Genomic DNA, 22,579 nt, shown 5'->3' on the forward strand with positions numbered 1-22,579 from the left:
AACGTCATATGCTCATGCTTTTACCCTCATGCAGCACCACAACCCAATTTTTGGAGTACTGAGACTACACCCTGAGTGTCATGTTTAATGGACAAGCACTCTACACCAGAATCCTTAGGGTATATCTTTAAAGAAAAGTTTAACCAAGCTTTAAAACACCAAAAATGTTACAGTATGCATATGGGTTTACTCAAATTTCATTAAATAGTAAATACAAGAGTTATATCTATCCAATTTATGAAAAGATATGTGGACAACATTCAGTTTCAATTTGGTAATTATTAAAAACAACAATAACAACAACAGCTGGGCATGTTGGCACTTGGCTTTAATCCCAGCACTTAAGAGGCAGGTGGATCACTGTGAGTTCTAGGCCAGCCTGGTCTACAAAGCAAGTCTAGGACAGCCAAGGTTACACAGGGAAACCCTGTCACAAAGAAACAAAAAACAAACAAACAAAAATGAAAATTAAAAAAACAACATAATGAGGGTAAAAAGACCTTTTGTACAGATAGTATATTAAGAAAATGAAAAGAAAACCTTAGTCACACTATATATTTTATGAAGGTTTGAAGTCTAGTATAAGAAGGACTCAATAACACCATAAGCAAGATAAAAAATTCAATGTGTAAGTATACACTACATAGTTCTGCTTAAAATTCAGAAAACATGAGAACCTGGTGTGTCCACCTCCCATTGGTGAGTCTACAATGCACTTCTACTATTAAGCCTCAGGGAAAATAATGGGAAATGGGTTAGGAAGATTTTTCAAGAGTGAGTAGAAGCTCGAGGTGGTGGCACAGGCCTTTAATCCCAGCACTTGGGAGGCAGAGGCAGGTGGATCACTATGAGTTCCAGGCCAGCCTGGTCTACAAAGTGAGTCCTGGACAGCCAAGGCTACATACACAGAGAAACCCTGTCTCGAAAAATCAAAAACAAACAAAAAACTGGGCATGGTGGCTCAAGCCTTTAATCCCAGCACTCAGGAGACAGAGGCAGGAGGATGCTGTGAGTTTGAGGCTAGCCTGGCCGACAACGCAAATTCAGGACAGTCAAGGCTACACAGAGAAACCCTGTGTAAAAAAAGAGTGAGTAGAGCAGGATAATTAAGGTGTCTTCTACACATAACAAGAAATGCCACCTCCATGAAATCTTAGCTCTAAGCTTGGCAAAAAGAAGAGCAAATAGTGACAGCACCAGTTGTTCAAATACTGACAGAGGAAGTTTCAGAAGGCCTCACCGCTAGATAAGAACAAGCAATCAATGGAAGCTAAGTAAGGGAGAATTAGTCTTATCTGTGGATAAACCTCCTTATTAGATTTCCAATCCTAAGTGGTCAACACTAAACACATATAAATAGCAATCCTACATGAGGTCAGGTTTTTTTTTCTCTTGTTTTCTCTCTCTCTCTCTCTCTCTCTCTCTCTCTCTCTCTCTCTCTCTCTCTCTCTCTCTGTGTGTGTGTGTGTGTGTGTGTGTGTGCATGTATCTGAGTAATACTAAGTATAAAACAGTGGTTCTTACCTTATTAACACTTTAATATAGTTCTTCCTATTGTGGTGACCCCAACCTTAAACTTATTTTGTTGCCACTTCATAACTGCAATTTTCTACTGCTTTGAATCATCGTGTAAATACCTGATATATAAGATGCCTGATATGTGACTCCCAAAGGGTTCATGACCCAAAGTTAATAGCTGCTATAGAGGAAGAAGCTATGAGTGTGAAAGGTGGTAAGGACACTGGAGGAGTTGGAAGAGGCGAAAATCCAGGTACACATGGTATAAATATTAGAAACGGAATTGTCAAAAATTAAGTCAAAATGAAAACTGAATAGACTCAACATTATCAGAAACCATAGGAATTAAATCAAAATTATATTGAAACATTATTATTTTGAACATACTATCATAGATACTGTAGCAAATTAAGCTAAACAAAAAATACAAAGTAAGTGTTAGAGAGTTTGTGTTGAGCTCAGAAAACTGACCCATTGCTACTGAAAATGCAAAATGGTATAGTTACTAATCAAAATCACTTGTTGGTTCCTCGGTAAGTTAAGACTAGAATTAAATACACTCTAACAATCCCAATCTTTAGTGCATACTCAAGGGAATTAAGAGTACACATTCAAGAAACAAAAAACGTTATGCACACACACATACTAGCATTAGTCACAATAGCAAATGTTGACACAACTCAAGTACCCAACAATGTAAGACTGAGCCCATTCAAACAAAAAAACAAAAAAACCAATATCCCAAACAACATAATATTGTTCAACAGAAGCAAAACAGTGATGAAAGATAGCACATGAGTGAAATCTTAAAACACTACGCTTAAGAAGAACGGACAAGCATCACACATTTTATGATGGAATTCATATGGAAAACCCAAAAGAAGAAAAATGACAGAGTTGTAGTTCCTTGTATTTGGCTGAAGTTTGACATGAAGGGATCAGAGAGGAACTGCTAATAAATTCACATTCCTTCAGTATGGATGAGTACATTCTGTACCTACATGGCACTACCTTCTACATGACATGGTGGATGTTCTCAATGTGATTAAGTTATACAACTAAGTGTTTGTGAAAATTACTTAGATACCATGTTAATATTATATATATATAATATATATAATATGTAGATTATATATTATTAGATTGCGCAGACTGATATATAATTTTTAAAAACCCTGCAGGTTGAAAAAGGCAATGTACGTCAGCAGACAAGTATGTAAATATGTAAATAAGCTTAAATATATTTAATTGAATTATTTTTTCTGTAGGTTTTTACTTGAAAAGGGATTTTTTTCCCAAATAGTGAAGAATTAACTAACAATGCACCTCCCAATGTCTGTATTACATAAAATATATATGACCTAATAATCATAAGTGCTACTATTTTTTGATCTATCACAAACGTAATTGTTGAATAGTCTTCAAAACAACAGAAAATGTGCAATGGATTGGAAGAATGGCGTATGCCATCTAGGGTAGAATCACCCAACAGTGCCACATGAACCTGAGCTTTCTGTTTTCTCCATGAATCTGGCTGCAGTTAGTATATTTTCATTTTAATTCTTAGTGGAGATAGAACATCTCTAAAGGATCAATATAAAAAATGTGTAAGTAGCATGTGCAATAAGCTCTGTGCCAAGAAATTTAAAGACAAAATGAAGAAGAGTTCGGTTAAATCACATGCACCCTCACAGTGATTTCCGCTATGCACACAAGGATCAAGGGGGGGTGGGTGGGTGATAGAATCAGAAGGTTTACAATTCTGCACAACCCACAAAGTGGAAATGTGGAGTTGAGATGACACAGTAGAAATAACATGAATGTTTGTGTCAACATTTTTTTTGTCACGGAGTTCCACACACTTACCTTTGTTTATAAAGATAAAACCCAAATCCTGCAAATATAAGTGCAAAAAAAGGCACAAGAATTGCAATGGCCACGGAACTACTATTTGTACCATGAGGCTGATTTGAAGAATTTGACCCTTCTGAAGTATTCAGTCCTAATGGAAACAACACAAATATGTCAGCAAATTAAAGGCAATTCAAGTGTATAATTGATTTTTTTACTTACAAACCAATAATTTCCTTCCATTTTAAAGTTAGAAAAATAAGGCTTGCTAAGGTTAAGGATGAGGATGGAGAAGAAGAAACATCCAAATGAAATTAATTCTTTCTTTACATTTTTCTTTACATTTTTCTTAAAAACGGAGTGTTTTAAATACTAGGGCATGTCATCTGAAAACCCTGTTCCCAGTGACATTACTGTGTAAATGTCCAATGCTAGTGGTATTTTATACTATTTTCAAAACAGCACAAATTTATGTGGTAGATTACATGAAATAATAAATTATATTTTATTTATAGAGTTAACATATTATTTATTTTGTTTATATGTATTTAGTTGCCTGAAACGGTATATATGACTTAAGTAATAGTTTACTTCATTTGATTATTTCATATGTTTACGCTATATGTTCTAATCACATCTATTCCTCCCTTTCACCTCCCTTGAGTGCTCTCCAGCCTAGTACCCAATTCCGGCATTTTGATAAACAGTTTTATTCAATGAATTTATAAAAAATTCAATTTTTTTATCCTGCCTTTCTATATATATTTTCCAGTGACTCAGTGTATTTACAATAAAAGTTTAAAATTATGATCTATTGAAATAAATTGTAGATGATAGCTTCATTGTTTATATGTCAGTACAACAGTTTGATGATTGGCTACAGTGTACCTCAGGAATTTATACATCACACACTATGTGTTTATAAATACAAAAAGACCATTAAGTATGCTGCCCATGTTAGAGGAATTGTAAATGAAAATTACAAAACCTTGTGCTTCATAGAACAGAAAAATTTGTGTATTTAAGAAGAACCAAGCTCTCAGGGAGACCCATTCCTCACAGTTATTTTTCCTTCCAGGCTATAAAAGTTTCTCACAGTGCCACTACATCTACTGAGAAGTAAGAAAATTGCTCCAATATTTAAACTGAAAAGAAGTAGTATAGTTCTCAGGAGAAAAGGTAAAAATAATTTACACTTTACCATTTCCATGTTATCCATATCACATATCCTTATTTGTATTTGCTTAGGAGCAAGACAGCTTATCATATTAATGACAGACATAATGAAAAACTAAGCTTTGTATAGAGTTATTACATAAAGAAGTGATATTTTAAAGAATGTGCTTATTCTTCAAAGGTGCTAAAATGGCTAACTGTATAATCCTGACAGTGCATAATTCAAAATGTACAAAATCGGTTGCCTTTTTATGATGTCTATACTATCAAAGGAAGTTCTTGAAAATAACAATAAAATATATTACCCAATCTTTGTAGTCCAAATTGCCCATAATCTTTGCCTTTGATAAATCCTTGGAATACATAAGTAGCTCCATCAGGTTCAGCAGAAACCTGAAAGTATTTGAAAATCTGAGTAAATATGAAGGCAGGCAATAGCCTTATTATTTAAGCCTCAATAAGTACTCAATACATTCTAAGGTGAGCATTGGCCTTCATTCTTTTTTTTTTATTCCTCCTATGCAATGAACACATGGCACAAATTTTCAATCATAAAGACAAAAGTACAATTTATAAATTTAAATAATTATTATATTGGTAAATTGGAGATTTTATATCACTATACCACTGTGTAATAAATCTCTTATAGGATAAGAAGTACATTGTTTAAAACATAAACCAACATAGAGAAATTGAATCAGAGTGTGGAGAGATGGCTCAGCATTTAAGAGCTGCCTCTCCAAAAAGACTTGCTCTCATTTCCCAGCCCCCATACTAGGAAGCTCACCACTACCTGTGCCTACAGCTTTGGAGAAATCAATGCCATTACTGCATTTATGTAAGCAAACAACGTGTATTGTTGCACACGCATATCCCCATGCACACACAGATGCAAGTAAATAAAAGTAAATAATAAATTAGTTTCCCAATTATACTGGGCCTTCTTCCATTCCAGAGAGTCCAAAGAAGATAATTTTTTTTTTATAACCCAGCCTCTCATTTAGCCATTTGCATGACAGTGAGGTTGATAATTGGTTAATCATAATACTATGGTATAAAGATTATTATATTTTCCATCACACTAAATGTAAGAAACCAGTGACAAAAGGCCATATACAATATAACTTCACTCTATGTAAATCTGTAGAGAAAAAAACACATTATTGGCTTTCTAGTGCTAAAGCAAGGATGAGTGATGATGAAAACAAAGAGAGCTATAGGATGTGAGATGCCTAATTGAAGTGATGAATTATGCTAAAGTGAGTTTTCTGAGTACTATACCTATCTGAATACATAATAATACTCACTAATATATATACAATACATTGATTAATTGTAGAATATATGAAGATGTTAAAATCAAGCCATTCATACCAGAGAAGTAAGCCTGTATTAAAATGTATATATACATATATAATGTGTGTGATTATAAACATAAATTTATGATTTTGCATTCAAATAAGCTAAATTGAAAAACATTCTTTTTTGAAAAAAAATCTAACTTTGCTATCTATATAAACAGCATGCATTTAAGGACTATACTTACAAACCCATCCATGGCCCAATTTTCCTCTTTCATTTTCTTCACAGAAGTATGTGCTGGTACTTTTATAAGATATATGTGTAACATTAGGCGAGCTTCCTGGCTTTTGTAGACCCCTGAAAATTACAAAGACATCTATCTAATTTTGTAAATAGTTGTGATTCATCTTATTATCAATAACTTATGAGAAATATTATTGAAAACATGATATTCAAATAAATAAATGAAGTCTCATGTCCAAGGATGACTGCACACACACTGTCTCAAATGCAAAATGCACCTGTCTCTCAGCTGAAATCACAAATCAAATCATATGTGAATTTTAAACAACTTTAAATACTAGTACCAACCAAGTGATTCCTTCCTGCAATCAGACAGACACACAAATTTAAAGGTACAAACCAGGAGTTTAAATACCTGATGTGCTCTTTAACAATGAATTATTTGCTAATTTTGTGTATTCATGGAGTCACAAAAATAATTATGTATGGTTTCTATGCTCAAATTTTTTCATTAGAATATAAATTGCAAATATGATACACAAGTAAGTAAATATATGAGGAAATGTGATCAATTTCAGGCTGTAATAAAACAGTCTATTTACTCTGGGTCTACCAGAAAATACCTATTGAGTACAACAACACTTGAGCTATATCTGAAAACTTACATATAACTCAAGATGGTAAACACAGGCAACAATCTAAACACAAGAAGCAAAAAGATTCACAGTGATTTTTCTAACTGGATATTCTGCAAAGTGGAATAAGTTAGAGTGTAGATAAACTTAAGTGAATGACAAGTCAGGCATTGAGCAAAAATTTTATGATTCAATATTAATTAAAAATTGACTTATTGACTCATATATATATTTATTAACAAGGCAACCTATGAATGTGCTGGTAATAGCAATGTAAGGAGATACAAGCCTTCACCTATAGTAAACCACAATAAATAAGAAAAACATAAATTTCTTAACATTTAATATTTGAGGAAAGTGCTTATAATTGTCCTATATATAATCACAGTGAGTGAAACCTAATGAAATTATTAAAAGCTTTCACAAATTTTCTAAACTAATAGGAATCTGTTTAGAAAACTTATTACCTTATAACAAGCACAAATATATTTTTGCTAACTTGGATAAAACAAAAATGTTACTAACATTTGATAGATAAATTAATCTTTAATAAAATGTAAATATAACTTTCATTCAAATTAAAATTTTATAATACATTTCATGTAATTTTCCATATTTAAAATGTAATATATACTAAATTTTGACAAGTATACTTAATGAGCTGGTACAGCAATATAAATTAATACAGTTTCTTATGCAATTTTCAAATTTAATAATTTTATTATATTTATACCACAAATTAAATTATTAGTTATAATTTCTCAATAATTCTATATACTAAAAGAAATAATGATATAGTTCATGTTTACAATATCATAATTCCATTTTGACAAATGAGAATTCTAGTCCAATACAAGATCTCTAATTCTCTCCACATAAAAATAGTCTTAAAGACACTTAACTTCACAGTTTAGCTTTATGTTTGTACAGTAATATCTATTTACTAATTCTAAACTTTAAAATCCTTACTTCTGAATAAATTATCTCTTCCCTCAAAATTAAATATGAGAAATATCTCACAGTAGTTAATCATGATCGAGTGAGAGCCTGGACACATCACTTCTACTAGATTTGAATCTGGTACCTGAAAGCAGCAACTCCATGTCGCTGTTGCTAAGGGTGGCGTTGACTCTGCCAGTAGAGGCGTTGAAGCTAGTAACTGTCAAGGTCATGGGCTGTTTCCTTCCTTTAAAATTATAAGAGCCTTTCCATATATAATTCTGGGCAAACACATCATCAGGAACTGTGAATAGATTAGATAAATGTCACCTTTAAATTTCACACTCTCCTCTAAACATGATCATCTGATACCGGATTTAAATCCTTTAGGCTGTTGAACAAATAATCTATCCCTAAACACAAATCATCTTCAGGTGACTATGACTTAATATATTCTTTATTTAATTATAAAGTTATAAAGAAACAAATCACAACTTTGAAGCCTAAGATTGTTCAATAATCATTAATAGAAAAGCAAGACTCCATAACAACTGAAGACATGAGGCTTGTAGTGAGAATCAGGAAAACACAAGCTTTCCTTATATTTCCTCCCCTATAATGCTTTTTTTTCTTTGATCAGAAAGAAAAAGATAATTGTACCGAGCCTGTAAACCTGTGGGCATGTCTCCAGAGGCCTCCTATTCTTGTAGTGTCCAAGACAGATTCAGTGGAGAAAGAACGTAAACCATGTTCTCTTTCCAACGGCCCTAGAGGAAGCCTGAAGGGAATGTGCTTTGTCCCTTTTACAGAATGTTGAGTTCAGTTATTGCAATAATAGAAGAGGTGAAGGGTCTCCACTTTATTGACAGCTTTGAGGCTTACAGGTATTTTTAGAAATAAAAGAATTGTCACTAGAAGTTTCCAGTTTTTATGGGACAGAACAAACTGTGGCTGATACAGTCCAAGGGTTAGTCCGGCAGACCCTGGAGTTAGGCTGCTTGTATCTAATGTCCTTTTCTATATTGGGAAACTATTTCATTCTGCATATATTTCATAGTTCTCAATTGAGATTTCCACATAATTAATATGAGATTAATATGTATTAGTTATAATATTAAATAAATAAGAAATGTAAAATATTTAGCTAATTGTTACCTAATGTGGTAATTATGATTCAGATAAAATAGGGAGACTGGAGCTTGTTATATCACTAAATAACTGCTGTGTGTGTGTGTGTGTGTGTGTGTGTGTGTGTGTGTGTGTTTGTGTATGTGTGTGTATCAACCATGTATTTTGTATCATGAATTATCTATACTCTGTCTCTCAAACTTTTGTCAAGTCATCGTTCTACCAACACTGTATCCCTAAAATCAAGTTTATCCTATTATGTTTCTATGTCTGCAGTTATCTTATTTAACACATTGTAAGAAAAACAGGTTTGCTATGATAGCTTTTGGCTAACAAACGTGTACCCAAAAAAATGTACAAAGGAGTAAGAAGAAAAATAATCTGCCTTAGAAAGTTCATATTCATGGGGTAACAGATTCTTAGTTGAGAAGGTTTTAGGAGAAACAGAGAAAGATGCCCTAAGATTGTATCTCGTAAATGGTTGTCAATCAGCAATTGCTATTTTCTGCATTGCTTATTTCTCCTTGTCTCAGTTGTGATGATTCTTGACCAACTGTTACTTAGCAATCTTATACCATGAATGTAGATTAATTAAGGCTGTTAATTAAAATATGTAAAAGAAAAACCCTCATTTTGGGGAGATGCTATTAAATTCTTAGAAAAAAAATGTATGTACCCATATCTGCAATATCAGTAGTATCAAAATGAATAATCACTGTGGTAGAAAAAAAAAATTAAACAACTGCTTCTTAAAGGAAATAATTTGTATTAATGGATACTTCATGGGGTAGGACTGTTTGATTAATTACAGATTCCACGTTTCCAATGAGCATAAACAGAATAGAGTATGGAAGGCATGGTGAGATTCCACTCTTGAGTCCAACACGCTGCCTTCATTCTTCCCCTTCCCTGAGGAGAAGAGAATCTCTGAGTGGTCTGGCCTTTGTGATGGCCTGTGAGGTGACAATACTCCTTTCTACTTTTATCTCTTCCTCAAAAATAGAGTTATTTCAAAATTTTGAGGTGACATCCAGCTAACTGTGATGTGAATGCCCGTGAAAGACTGAAGTGATTAGGTAATATGGCTTCTATTCTCTTTCTTATTGTTTATTTTGGGGATTGTGATTTAGCTGTAACGTTTCTCGTTTCTCTTTCTTCCCTCCATCAGTAACCTCAACTCAAATAGGCCCAAACTTCCTTCTTCACATGATGTAGTTATCTGTACTTCTAATAGTCTGGGGCACATAAGATGATTACAATGTTAGAATATTTTAAGACTTGAATGACTGGAACATTCTACTAAAATGTGGCAGACTTCACTAGTAGACTGATGTGAGCCTGGCACCTCTTTGAAAATATTTTAAGCATTACCTTGGTACATGATTATTAAGTTATCTTTGATAACATCTATGAAAATAAAGATATAATCTTACAGTACTTTGTAAGTTTAGAAAAATATTATTGATAGTTACTGATATTTTCCCACAATTTTAAATGTATTTAACCTTTTCTCTCTCATATTTATATCTCTTTTATTTTAAAAAAAAAACCCTATTTCTATGATTTTTTATCATTCATTAAAGTTTTTTTCTATTATGTCATCTACAGTTTTATTTGTTTTGTTTTAGTATTGATTTTTGACTATTGTGCCACAGTCTTTACAGGTTTCAACAGAGATATAGCATGAACTCTGAGAACTTTCTTGTGTAAGGATTTAAGGCTATAAACAGCCTTTATAGCTTTACTTTATGTTCCCAAGTTGGACTGAAGATAAAAAATTATAAAACAAAAATGGAATTCAAAATAATGTAAAAGAAATAGTTGGGACATACTGTATATTTCATACTTTAAACTGATGAATATCTGATACACTAAATAATTTTAGACTGAGAATTACATCCAGGTTATAGGATTTTAAATCCCATGTTCTTAATGATTAGTACATACAGTTAACATTGAAATTCTAAATTAAAAAATTACAAATAAATTGTATAATTTTAGAAGTTAATGATCTTATCTTCTGCCAAATATATTACAACAATACCTCTAAGTATATATCTCTTAAATTAAGTCTTGTCTTCCATTTTAATTTTAAATATAAAAAACATTATCATGTTATTGTAAGAAAAACTTAACATAAAAATATATAGATAGATGCATGGCATATTTTTTTACAGAAATAACTATGTCCAATAATTTTTAAATATATTAAAAATATTTTATGCAATATATTCATATTATATTATATATGATCATATCTAATATAGCAAGAATAATTTTATCATATAAAGTACATAATTTTAAAAAGTAAATAAGGAGAAAATTGTACATTAATTATAGAGATCATAACTTCTAGAACAACCTATTACTTACCACTTAGCTTTGGACTAGGTGTTCCTAATGCAGGTCGGGGGTCTTTCACTAATACTTTGGAACCAGCTGTGGCAACAAAACAGCATTCCCAGAAGTTAATATATTGTACACAGTGTGACACTATCAATTTTATTATGAATTATTACCCAATTTACTTCAAAATTCTTTATTCATCCCATGTCATTCAAAACACTTGTGTATCAGCATTGGCAATTATTTCCATCACAGTCCTTTAGTACAGGGACTCTTATTTAATCTTCACAGCACAGTCTATTTTGAGTAGAGGCAGAAACTAAAATGAAAACAGTCAATGCCATCATAAACACTGAGGATTGTTTGCTTGTCCCTTTTGACCAAAAGGAAAAACTATTTCTGCAGGGTTCACACTTACAAATCAGAATTTGCCAGAACAATTCACTGTGTACCAGAAATTGGATAAGCTCAAAAGCTAAAGCTTTCAGATATGCCAAAGACGGTCATGTGCCAATTAAATCACACATGGGCTCGACACGAACAGAAAGTATCAGAACTGTGAAATACCGTTTTTTCACAGTCTGTGCCCAAGGAATACTGTCATGTCCTTTTAAAAAAGTAATGGGAAGCAGATTTGGAAGAAACAGGTATTACACCGGTATATCAGTCTCCCTGGAAAAAAACTGAATTCTACTATTATATTAATGATGGTAACAAGAGTTAACAACAACAAAACAATTGCTAATAAAGCTTTGGTATTCTGGTGCGTTTGAATAGGATAGCATCAAGCTATTTAAGAAGTTTGTAATATATGAAACTATATGATGAACATATCACAGAGACATGGAATAAAAAAAAAAACCAAACCTATTAATTTAGACAAATTAATTCATTCGGTTGCACACTTATAGAGGGATTTCAATGGAAATACCTTTGCGGTATTTTTGGTTTGGTTTGGTTTTCGGTCTTTGTTTTTGTTTTGTTTTGTTTGTTTGTTTGTTTGTTTGTTTGTCTGTCTATGAGACAGGGTATCTATGTGTACACTTGGCTGTCCTGAACTCCCTTTGTAGACCAGGCTGGCCTGGAACTCACAGAGACCCACCTGCCTCTGCTTCCCAAGTGCTGGGATTAAAGGCGTGCGCCACCATGCCTGGCCGACTCAGGGATTTAAACAGACAAGTCAACTGTAGATGTGAGTATGTAATTCTGAGGCTAAAAAAAGGAGAATGTAATAGGGATGCTAATATGGCAGCGATTTCCATAGAAGACACTACTGACATGCATCAGATCACAAAGGACAGAGTAGAGACAATGAGTGCAGAAGACAATTGAATTCTAAACCTTTAGAAAACACAAGTGAAACAGAATTTGGATGGCATTAAGTACTGATCTAGAGCTTAATAATACCCATGCTAACAGCTTCAAACATTTTTAAAAATAATTTTGTTTACTGATATTAAGTGACAGTTGGAGAGGATCACGTAGGTGGACAGCAGGGTAGAAGCAAATACTAGCAGCAAATGTAAAGAAAAACAAGAATTTCTCATGCAGTGGGCATTTTAAGAAGGGGAAAAACACAGGATTGCATCCTGGCTAAGGAAAGAAGGGGAAAACAGTTCAAAAACAGTGATAAAACTTAAACACAAGAATCTCTGAGAGGTTTAGCAGATGAAGAGAAAATGCTTTTACTGATGCAGTCGATAAGCGTAAAACATCATCTTCACTGCTTCTTATGGTAAGCACGTGTGCTTCCTCCGTTAAACTCAGCCAATCAGGACTGAGTACTATTTTTCCTGGAGAAATAACAAGTGTAGACTTTTTACCAGAGCTATACTCTCTAAGTTCAAACTGTGAAAATCGGAATGCTGAGATGTGGTTTCTAAGCCAAACTGAGAAAGACTAAGGGGATTCTGAGAAAATGTTATGGATTAGGAGACACTGAAACAGTGTCCGCTACCATATTGGATCAAATAATATACTTGAGAAAACCCACACATTAGAATAAGACTTTATTTGGAAGTAAAATGATTGTAGTTGTAATTCTACTGGTGATGTCAAGATAAAATAATCCTGAATTTAGACTAAGTCCTACATATAACAAGTTTCTTTATAAGAAAATGAGATGAACTTGCAGAATACCACCTATGAAGATGGTGGCAGAAGTCACTTGGAGGCTGTGAGCCAAAAAATGTCAGTGATTTCCAGGAGAGGACAACAGGTCAGAAGAAGCTCTGTCTCTGAAGATGGTAGAAAACGCCAAGGCCTGTTGCCTCTTTTATTTTAAACCTTTGTACTTAATAGCTATAAAAGAATAAATTTCTATCATGTGAAATCACACATATTGAGGTAACCTTTGTGAGAAACCTAGAAAATGAATACACCAATAAACGCATTTTAGAGAGAGAGGATGTGAAGGGGGCCTAAAAACAAAACAAATTTAAAGTATCAGTTGGAAAGATGCCTTAGGCTGGCCTGAGTGTGTCCAATTTTCCTGCATCAACACTGCTGACGTGACTTCCAATTTTGGAGGCGGCCAACAAACATTGCTTGTCCCAGAAAGATATTAAGTACCACCTCCTAATATGTTAAAGCATCTGTAAAGAAGAGTTACCTTCACAGACAGGGACTTTTCCAGTCCAGGTGTTATCGGATCTGCACACTCTATGTTCAGTTCCACCAGCTAAGAAGAAGCCAGGCTGGCAGGTGTAGATGAGTGTGTACCCGTGTGAGGGGAGGTCCATTCCAACGACGTTTGCGTGGGCAGGACTTTCTGGCTGCTTACAACTGTGAGCTATATTAAAAGAAGAGAAAAATGGTAACACTTTCTTTTTTTTAGATGCATCACTGAAATGAGTAGGCAAAAGTCAAAACACACACTTGTCCTTCCTCTAATTTTACTGCTTAAGTGCATATTTCAAAAATCTTTCTAATGAACACATGAATATATGTCAAAGTGAATATACACTAAATAATTTGCATATCCTGGGATATCCTAAGAAAATATGTGAATAATCCAGGTATATATTCACAGAATAATAAGGAAAAAGGAAAAAAGGAAAAATAAACAAATAAAAATAAATAAAAGTGATTCAGGATCTTTACTCTATTAAATGAATATTATAGCACAGTTGGAGGTAGTCACAATGAACAAGTTATAAACCCTGAAGTAAAAATTTAAACATTTTTCAAAATCTTATCTTTTATATAATTTCTGGAAATATTCATTTATGGGTTCACCATTCTTATTTTAAGTAAAAAATACTTGAAGCTAAATATTACCATAGTTCATTATGTAAGTCTAATATTATAGTATTTCAATTAGATGTTATAAATATATATATATGCTACATAATTTATATATGTGTAAGACAATACAAATGCTTTCTGTGAACCAACTTATTTGAAAACCTAATATTCTTCGACTTATTTCCTCACAGAGATTCAAAATTGACGAAAAAAGTTAACATTTTATGCTATATGCTGTAAGTGGATTATACTTATAATTTAATTATTGATATAAAGTGCAAATAGTTTAATCTTCATGTATTAAATAGTCTGTTTATACTGAATTTTATTTCACACACACACACACACACACACACACACACACACATGCACGCACACACACACACATGCACGCACACACATATGGAATTTCGGACTTCGTGTATGTTAGCCAAACACTCTATTTTATGTAAAATGGGACTTTATCTTCACTTTTTTTTTATTTCTTATTTTGTTTTGGTACTAGGTCTGACTTTGGCCTTGGACATGTGGTCGTCACGCCCCAGCCTTCCGAGGGGCTGGTCTTATAGACTTGTATCACAATGTTCAGCCCTCTTCATCCATAAGCTTCACATAGTATTCTGTTAATAAAAAAGCAGTAACCAGAGACTGTCAACTACACCTAGGTGATCAAATGATAATTGTACCTCACCAGAGAACGTCAGTTTACTGTGAAGCACCTATTACAATAGCCAAAACTGTCCTAAATGTCAAATTCTGAGGAACTCTCCTTTGAGGAAATTTGCCATAATCAGACATAAGCTAATGAGTGAAGCCAAGAAACATGTTCCGCACAAGTGGTTTATTCAAGGAGGAACACTTTCTTATTGTGTGGTCCTGCCAAAGATCAAGGACATCTGCAGAGCATGTTCACATGAATGAAACATTTCTGATTATTATTGGTCTATTTACATGCTTTATATTGTTGTTGCTGCTGCTGCTGTTCTTCGTAAGAGATTTAGAATTTGAAATGCGGTTGAGAGAAAAGACGCTATTAGGGGGAAATGAAGCACAAATATCTGTCTAGCCCAACTTTATTTCAAATTCTGCATCCAAAAATCACTCAGTGATTCTAAAACTGGTTAGATGATTCAGAAAAGTTCTTTCCTTTCATTATTGTGTTTTTCTAGTTTGCCTCATATTCTCAGAAAACCTCTTCACACATGATTAAAAGTCATTATGATTTACTAAGGTATAGCATCTTGTATTTCATAGTACTTCAATTTTTAGTGCAGACCCACCAAATGAGTAAGTTACAGCGCCAGATGGCCAAGCACACAACGCTATAAGAGTTTTTGCCAAAAGAACAAAATTATACCTCCTGTCTTCTGGCTTCTTTGGAAACACTGCTTTCCAATGATTGTGGTGTTTTGATACAATACTAAAATTACATAAATGAAATATGGTTTACACTAATCTAAAAGAATGTTATACATCTCTTATAAAGACACAAATTTGTTTCCATCATATGAACTCAGATGCATAATACGTCTCATATAGGTGTACAATCCTTACGTATGCACTCAGGTTGAATTCCACTCCATGTGAGGTCAGGAAGGCAAGTTCGTGTTGTAGATCCTTGAAGTAAGTGTCCCTTTTTGCAGTGGAACTGTACAACACTTCCTACCTGCAGTAAATAAAATAAAAGTCACAATGTGATTCAAAATTAGCACTACAGAGAAAAATCTATGAATAAAAACATTTCAGGTGAGGGGATAATGATAGGGATGTGATCTGAATAAATTATTAAAGACATTTTCAGAAGAAATACGTAAAATAGAATTGAAACTACAATAAAATCTTATTTTAAAAATTTAGTGGTTAGAGTTACACCTAGATACTTTCTATTACGTGTGGCTATTGTGAAGGCTGTAGTTTCCCTTATTTCTTTGTCAGTATGATTGTCATTTTTATACAGGAGGGCTACTGACATTTTTTTGTATTGATTTTATATCCAGCTACCTTGCTGAAATTGTTTATCAGCTGTAGGATTTCTGTGGTGGAATATTGGGGGTCAGTTATGTACACTATCATATCATATGCACATAAGGATAGTTTGACTTTCTCCTTTCCGATGTGGGTCCCCTTGATCTCCTTTTCTTGCCTATTGCTCTAGCTAGAACTTCATGTACTATATTGAAGAGATATGGAGAGAGTGGGCAGCTTTGCTTAGTCCCTGATTTTACTGGAATTTCCTTAAGTTCCTCTCCATTTAATCTGTATTAGCTATTGGCTTACTGTATATTGCATTTATTATGTTCAAGTAGGTGCCTTCAATCCCTGCTCTCTCTAAGACTTTAAACATAAATGGGTGTTGGATTTTGTCAAATGCTTTTATGCATCTAAGGAGATGATCATGTGCTTTTTTTTTTCTTTCAGCTTGTTTATAAGGTGGATTACATTGATGGATTTCCTCCGCTGGAGATTGGGACAGATGCTGAGACTTGCCATTGGGACTGCAGGTGAGAGAGATATGGGAGAATGGTGAAATAGAAGGATCCAGTGGATCTTGAAACCCTACAATAAAACCATCAAGGCTGTCATATCTGGACCCAGGGGCATAGACAAATTACTGTATCAACCAAGCACAATGTACGCAGTAAACCTAGACCCCATTCAGATCCAGCCAATGGACAGTGCATTCTACACAGTTGTGTGGAGAGTACAGACTGACTCTGACATGAACGCTGATGCCCCCTATTTGACTACTTCCCCTTGGTGGGGAGCCCTGGAGGCACTCAGAGGAAGAGGAAGTAGACTACCCAGAGACCTGATAGGTGGCAGAGGAGGTGCCCTTCTGTCATAGGCCTAGGGGAGGGGAAAGGATGAAAGAGGGAGGGAGGGGAGAAAGGGAAGATACAAATGAGGGGTCAGCAATGCAGGTGTAATCTGAATAAATTATTTAAATAAAAAATTTGTGGAAGAAATCAATAATTTAATTTGATATTTGGTCTATATAACCATCACAAAATATTCACATGCCTAACATATGCATAATATCAAGCATTTCTGATGAATTTTTAAAATTGAATCAAAAACATACCATAGAAATACAAAATGGTTAAATTATGTGAAAATGACAATAATACAAAAACTTACAGATAAAAACAAATAAAAGTCATATGAAATCTGATGATGACAAGTGTAAGGTGAGGAAAGAAGCATATATAACTGTTGAAAGTTGTCGTGATCATAAAAAATAGATTGGAAGCAAGGGACTTTGTATAATGCTTAAAGAATTAAAAACTGGATAAATAACATAATTCAAATTATGATTTTTAGGCCATCAACATCAGCAAAGTGCTTAATGATACCACTTTTGGAGGAGTACTTCAGTCTTGCCTGCCTACTCAGAATAGCTTATGGAAATTTATGTAACAAACTGTTTAAGTGACTTTTCTTTCAAGACAAGGTCTCTCTGTGTAGCCTTGGTTATCCTGGACTCCTTTTGCAGACCAGGCTGGCCTCTAACTCACAGAGATCCACCTGCTTCTGCCTCCTAGAGTGTGGGATTAAAGGTGCACACTACACACTTAGCCTCTTTATGTGACTTCTATAAGCACTAAGGATTGAGAGTGATACTGAAAATAGAAAAGAAGAAACAAGCTGGGCATGCAGCTCAATTTAAAGAGTGCTTGTATAGCATTCCTCATTCACTCAGTTGGATCCTCTATCCAGATCAGGAGTTCCACAAGACCTGGGTGTATAGGGTTGTTTTAGCTATTCTGGGTTGTTTGTTTGTTTGTTTCTTTGAGGGAATGCAGAGAAATATAAGAGTAGAGATCAGACCTGGGGACATCAAGGGGAGGAGGACATGAGGCCTGTAGAGAAAAGAGAAACTATACGCTGGGGCATCTCTGCCACAGCCTGGAGACCTAAGTCAGCAGAAGATCCTGGGATAATATGAGGAAGACTCTATAAGAGACTCCTAGTATCATGGGTCATAGAGACTTTAGAGGACACCTTCTAACTAGTCAAGTCTCCTGGCAGAGAGAGGGGAACATGAACCCAACAAAAACTTCAACCGAAAATTCAGCCTGCCTCCAAGATGGGCAGGGATAAAGATAAAGCAGATGGAGCAGAGATACAACCAATGCCTGGCCCAACCTAAGACCCACATCTTGGGAAAGAGCCAACCCCTGACACTATTAATGATACCCTGCCATGCTTGCCGACAGGCGCCTAGCAGAGTTGTTCTCTGAGGGTATCCATCCAGCAGTATTTCAAAACATATGCTGTGACTTAAAGACAAACATTGGGCAAAGCTAGGGAGTATTGGTGAAAAGAGGGGGGAAGGAGAAGACACCTGGAGGAGACAGGAGCTCCACAGGAAGACGAACAGAGCCAACTAACCGGGGTCCATAGGGGCTTGCTGAGACTGAGGCACCATACAAGGTCCCCTATAGTAAGGGGAGTGGGAGCTATCTCTGACATGGACTCTGTTCCCACCTTTTTGATCATTTCCCCCTCTTGGAACTGCCTTGGCAGGCCACAGGGGAAGGGGACATGTTCAATCCTGATATAGTTTGATGAGCAAGGGTTAATGGGAAGTGGGGCTCCCCCTTCTAAGAAACAGCAGAGGAGGAATGGGGGAGAGAGATGGAGGGTGCGACTGGGAGTTGAGGCATAGGGCTATGACCATGATGTAAAGACAAACAAACAAGCAAGCAACCAAGCAAGCAAGCCTGGGCGTTACAAAGAACAGTCTGTAATCTGAGCACTCAGGAGTTTGATGAGAGTTGAGGACCATCTATAACTACATTAGGATTTCAAGAGTAGCCTAGCCTACATAAGAAATTTTCTTAAACACAAAACAACAACAACAACAACAAAAATATAAAATCACAGTGAAGAACTTGTAGGTGTTAGCACATCATCTGCTGCATGGGATGATGGAGAATACACGTCATTGATCACTGTGGATAGTTCAGAAAAGTAAGGAGCAATGTCAGTGGAAGGCTCATACCATAGACTGCAGAATCAGTTCTGAAGAAACTTACATCTTAAGAATCTCAAAGAACAAGGGGATGAAAAATAAAGAGTTTTAATTTTAGTTAATGATGTTGGCACTATCTTTTAGATTTTAGTGTACAAATGCTATACGTGTCTGTGGCCATGAAACTAGGAAATAAGTCATTATCACATAATATATTACAAGAGAAGTTAATACGATTTATCAAATGGTTAATAGTGGATGGCCAGACAAGTGATACTTAGTGTTAGTTTCCTTAAATTTTCTAGGAAAAAAAAAAAAACCTGATGAGAGAAAACTCAGTCAGCGGTTTAGAAATTACCAGTTAGGCCCTGCTTTCTCCTATCTATTATTACCATCAACATTAGTTCTGAAATTCCTGGTTTAAGGAATAAAAAAATAAGAAGTAATAAAAATAATATTTAGTTGAAATATATATTGATATTATTTATAATTTATATTAGCATATATATTATTTCAGGCATTAAAATACTATTCAATATGTTTGTTCCAAAGATATTAATTTTGAGTACAAACTAGACAACACCATCATGATTTGATAGGATATCTTATAATTAAACAGCTAAAGAACAAAATTGACAACATTCCATAGTTATAATTACTTTATGAGGTGAATACTGAATTCAAATAATGTATCTTCCCTTGTCTAGAACCTACTTAAAGAGTTGTGCAGCAGTTAATGAAAAATGTGTCCTTGGCTCTTAATCCATAATTGATCTAGATGTTTTATCAATCATCTTGACAGCTCTTCATTCCTAGCCTCATGGCCACTATTCAACGTTAATCTATTTTTAGTCCAGAGTATTCTCATTTGTAATATTCTGACTAGAAAAATACTGTGTTGGACACTAGCATTTTCAGAAGATTGTTTCAGCATCTGTACTAACAGATGGCATAGTCTTTACGTTAATGATAATATCTATAATCCCCAAATCTACTTCATAATCCTACCTATGCAAAATAGTGAAATTCAAGAACACAAAATAGATTTAAATATATCGACCTGAATACCCTCAGCTACTCTTAATTTTTGTCTTGCATTTTCCTATAGTTAGTTTTCTATAGCTATAATTTTATTTTCTCACAGTGAGATACCAGTCAAACCTTGGTGACCTTGAGGAATCTGGGAGCGTTTTTCTGTTTTCCTGTATGCCCCAGCCCCCAGCCTCTTGGTGTCTGGGAATAAACTCAGCATCCCGTGAATGTGGGGTGAACGTTCTCCCACTGAGCTGGACCTCAGACTGCTTTAACTAAGAAAACACTTTGTGCATGAGGTTGTGATACACACAGGGAAGACATGCCTTGCAAACATGCCTACTGTAGAGATGTAACAATTAAGGCACGGACAGAGTAGAATAAAAAGACTATTTGACCATGTCCCCTAGAGGAGGAGACTTGGTGGCAGTCAGAGGAAGGACAACAGGTTGCCAAGAAGAGACTTGATACCCTATGAGCATATACAGGGGGAGGTAATCCCCCTCAGGAACAGTCATAGGGGAGGGGAATAAGGGGAAAATGGGAGGGAGAAAAGAATGGGAGGATACAATGGGATAACCATTGAGATGTAACAAGAACAAATTAATAAAATAATATATATCTTGGGGAAAAAAAAGACTGTGTCCTCTTGCCCAATACCTACATTCTATTCTTAGAGTAGTTCACTTTCTCTTGATATCTTGCATCTACTGACACATGATTTGCAGTGCCTTAGTGTTGTATAATTTTTATTATTTGCAAGAAGAAGACCCTTTTTCAGCTCAGAAATATAACCTTTACACATGAAACAATTATTTATTTGGTGCCCTCCAATAAACTGTCACTAAACTTATATAACTTAGTATCATTCTTGGGTCTACATAGACTTGGTGAACATATTTAGAATGCATATGTTCATGTTCATGCATGTTGACCATATTCTGATAAGAAAGTTCATGCTCTTAATTTAAAATTCTCAGTATGTTTTAATTTTAATAAATACAGATACAATAATAATATTACTTGGAAACTAACATTTATCTAAGTAGAATATAATAAAATATACTTATTACTCCAAATAATAGTTTTTCAATTTTGTGTTAACTTTCTGATAATAATTTTTAATGATAAAAATAAAAATTTAAAAATTAACAGCTAAAAATCCTGTTCCTTTTACTATATTGCTATCCTGAACTCAAATACTCCCTTTCCATTTCCCAATTGATGTTTGAAAAACATACATATTTTTTATAAATCAGGTAGGTTTGATGAACAGTTACCAATATCAGTGTTTCTTGCATCCAGCAAGATGATTTAGTGAGTAATGATTTTGCTGCCAAGCCTGATGATTTGAATTCAATCCCCAAGATTCATATGGTATCAGGAGAGAAGCATAACTTGCAAATTGTCCTCTAATCTGCATAGGATTGCCTGATAACCCACATTCCATAAATACATAAATATATTTAAATGTCATGGTTTCTCATGAGATGCCTGCTTTAATCCTACCACTTAGGAGACATGGGCCAGCCAAGGCTACATGGTGAAACCATATTAAAAAAAATGTGCTCAGCTAGAATATTGTTATCAACACCTGATATGCTCTGTTTCATCTTCTTTGTCTTTGTTCTAAGAATTAATGCTGTGTAAGAAGTGCACTGTTTAATTGCAATTAAATCAATTGATAGCAGTCTTTTAGAGAGGTATTAGGCTAAAGTTCTCTAGACTATGTAAAAAAAGACAGAAGTATGCTTTTGCAGTTTTGTATTTTCTGAGCCATACCAAAGCAAACCAGAAGAATTGAAAACACTCTGAAATCAATGTTCATACTGTGCCTTAAAAGTAGATAAGTGGAAACTATTTTTAGCAACAAAATATGGCACTTCAGATGAGCCTTTCCTTTAGAAATGGGCATTTTTCAGGTTCACACTGAATTTTCCTCAGAATAGCACAATTTAGAAAGACCTGCAACAGAAAGCAATGGGGTAATGTGTAAATTGTCTATTTCCTTTTTGAATCAGCATGTGCTTTGGCTCACCTTTGCCCCTCGTGATGGAAAACTTACTGAAACTATACATAAAATCTAAATTTGAAATAGGGAGAGAAAGGTGAATTGTACACTAATGGGCATGCTGACTGATTCTCATAGGGCCACTCAACTATATATTTTTAAATCATCGGTTAGGGA

At 34.5% G+C, this 22,579-nt stretch overlaps 1 protein-coding gene across 5 annotated transcripts in view; it reads right to left on the bottom strand.

The window, feature by feature from the left end:
* Window positions 1-22,579, bottom strand: part of CSMD3 (CUB and Sushi multiple domains 3) — a 1,109,294-nt gene that overhangs the window by 3,785 nt on the left and 1,082,930 nt on the right. For all 5 annotated transcript variants that reach the window (XM_084749143.1, XM_084749142.1, XM_084749141.1 and 2 more), the window contains 7 exons: window positions 15,939-16,046; window positions 13,750-13,929; window positions 11,166-11,231; window positions 7,810-7,968; window positions 6,092-6,204; window positions 4,851-4,938; window positions 3,385-3,520 (listed from right to left, as the gene is read on the bottom strand). In XM_084749143.1, the coding sequence (XP_084605269.1) occupies window positions 3,385-3,520; window positions 4,851-4,938; window positions 6,092-6,204; window positions 7,810-7,968; window positions 11,166-11,231; window positions 13,750-13,929; window positions 15,939-16,046 (850 nt within the window). The remainder of the gene's footprint in view (window positions 1-3,384; window positions 3,521-4,850; window positions 4,939-6,091; window positions 6,205-7,809; window positions 7,969-11,165; window positions 11,232-13,749; window positions 13,930-15,938; window positions 16,047-22,579) is intronic.

The sequence above is a fragment of the Acomys minous genome, assembly GCF_964271855.1.
Source record: "Acomys minous genome assembly, chromosome: 12".
Taxonomy (NCBI): domain Eukaryota; kingdom Metazoa; phylum Chordata; class Mammalia; order Rodentia; family Muridae; genus Acomys; species Acomys minous.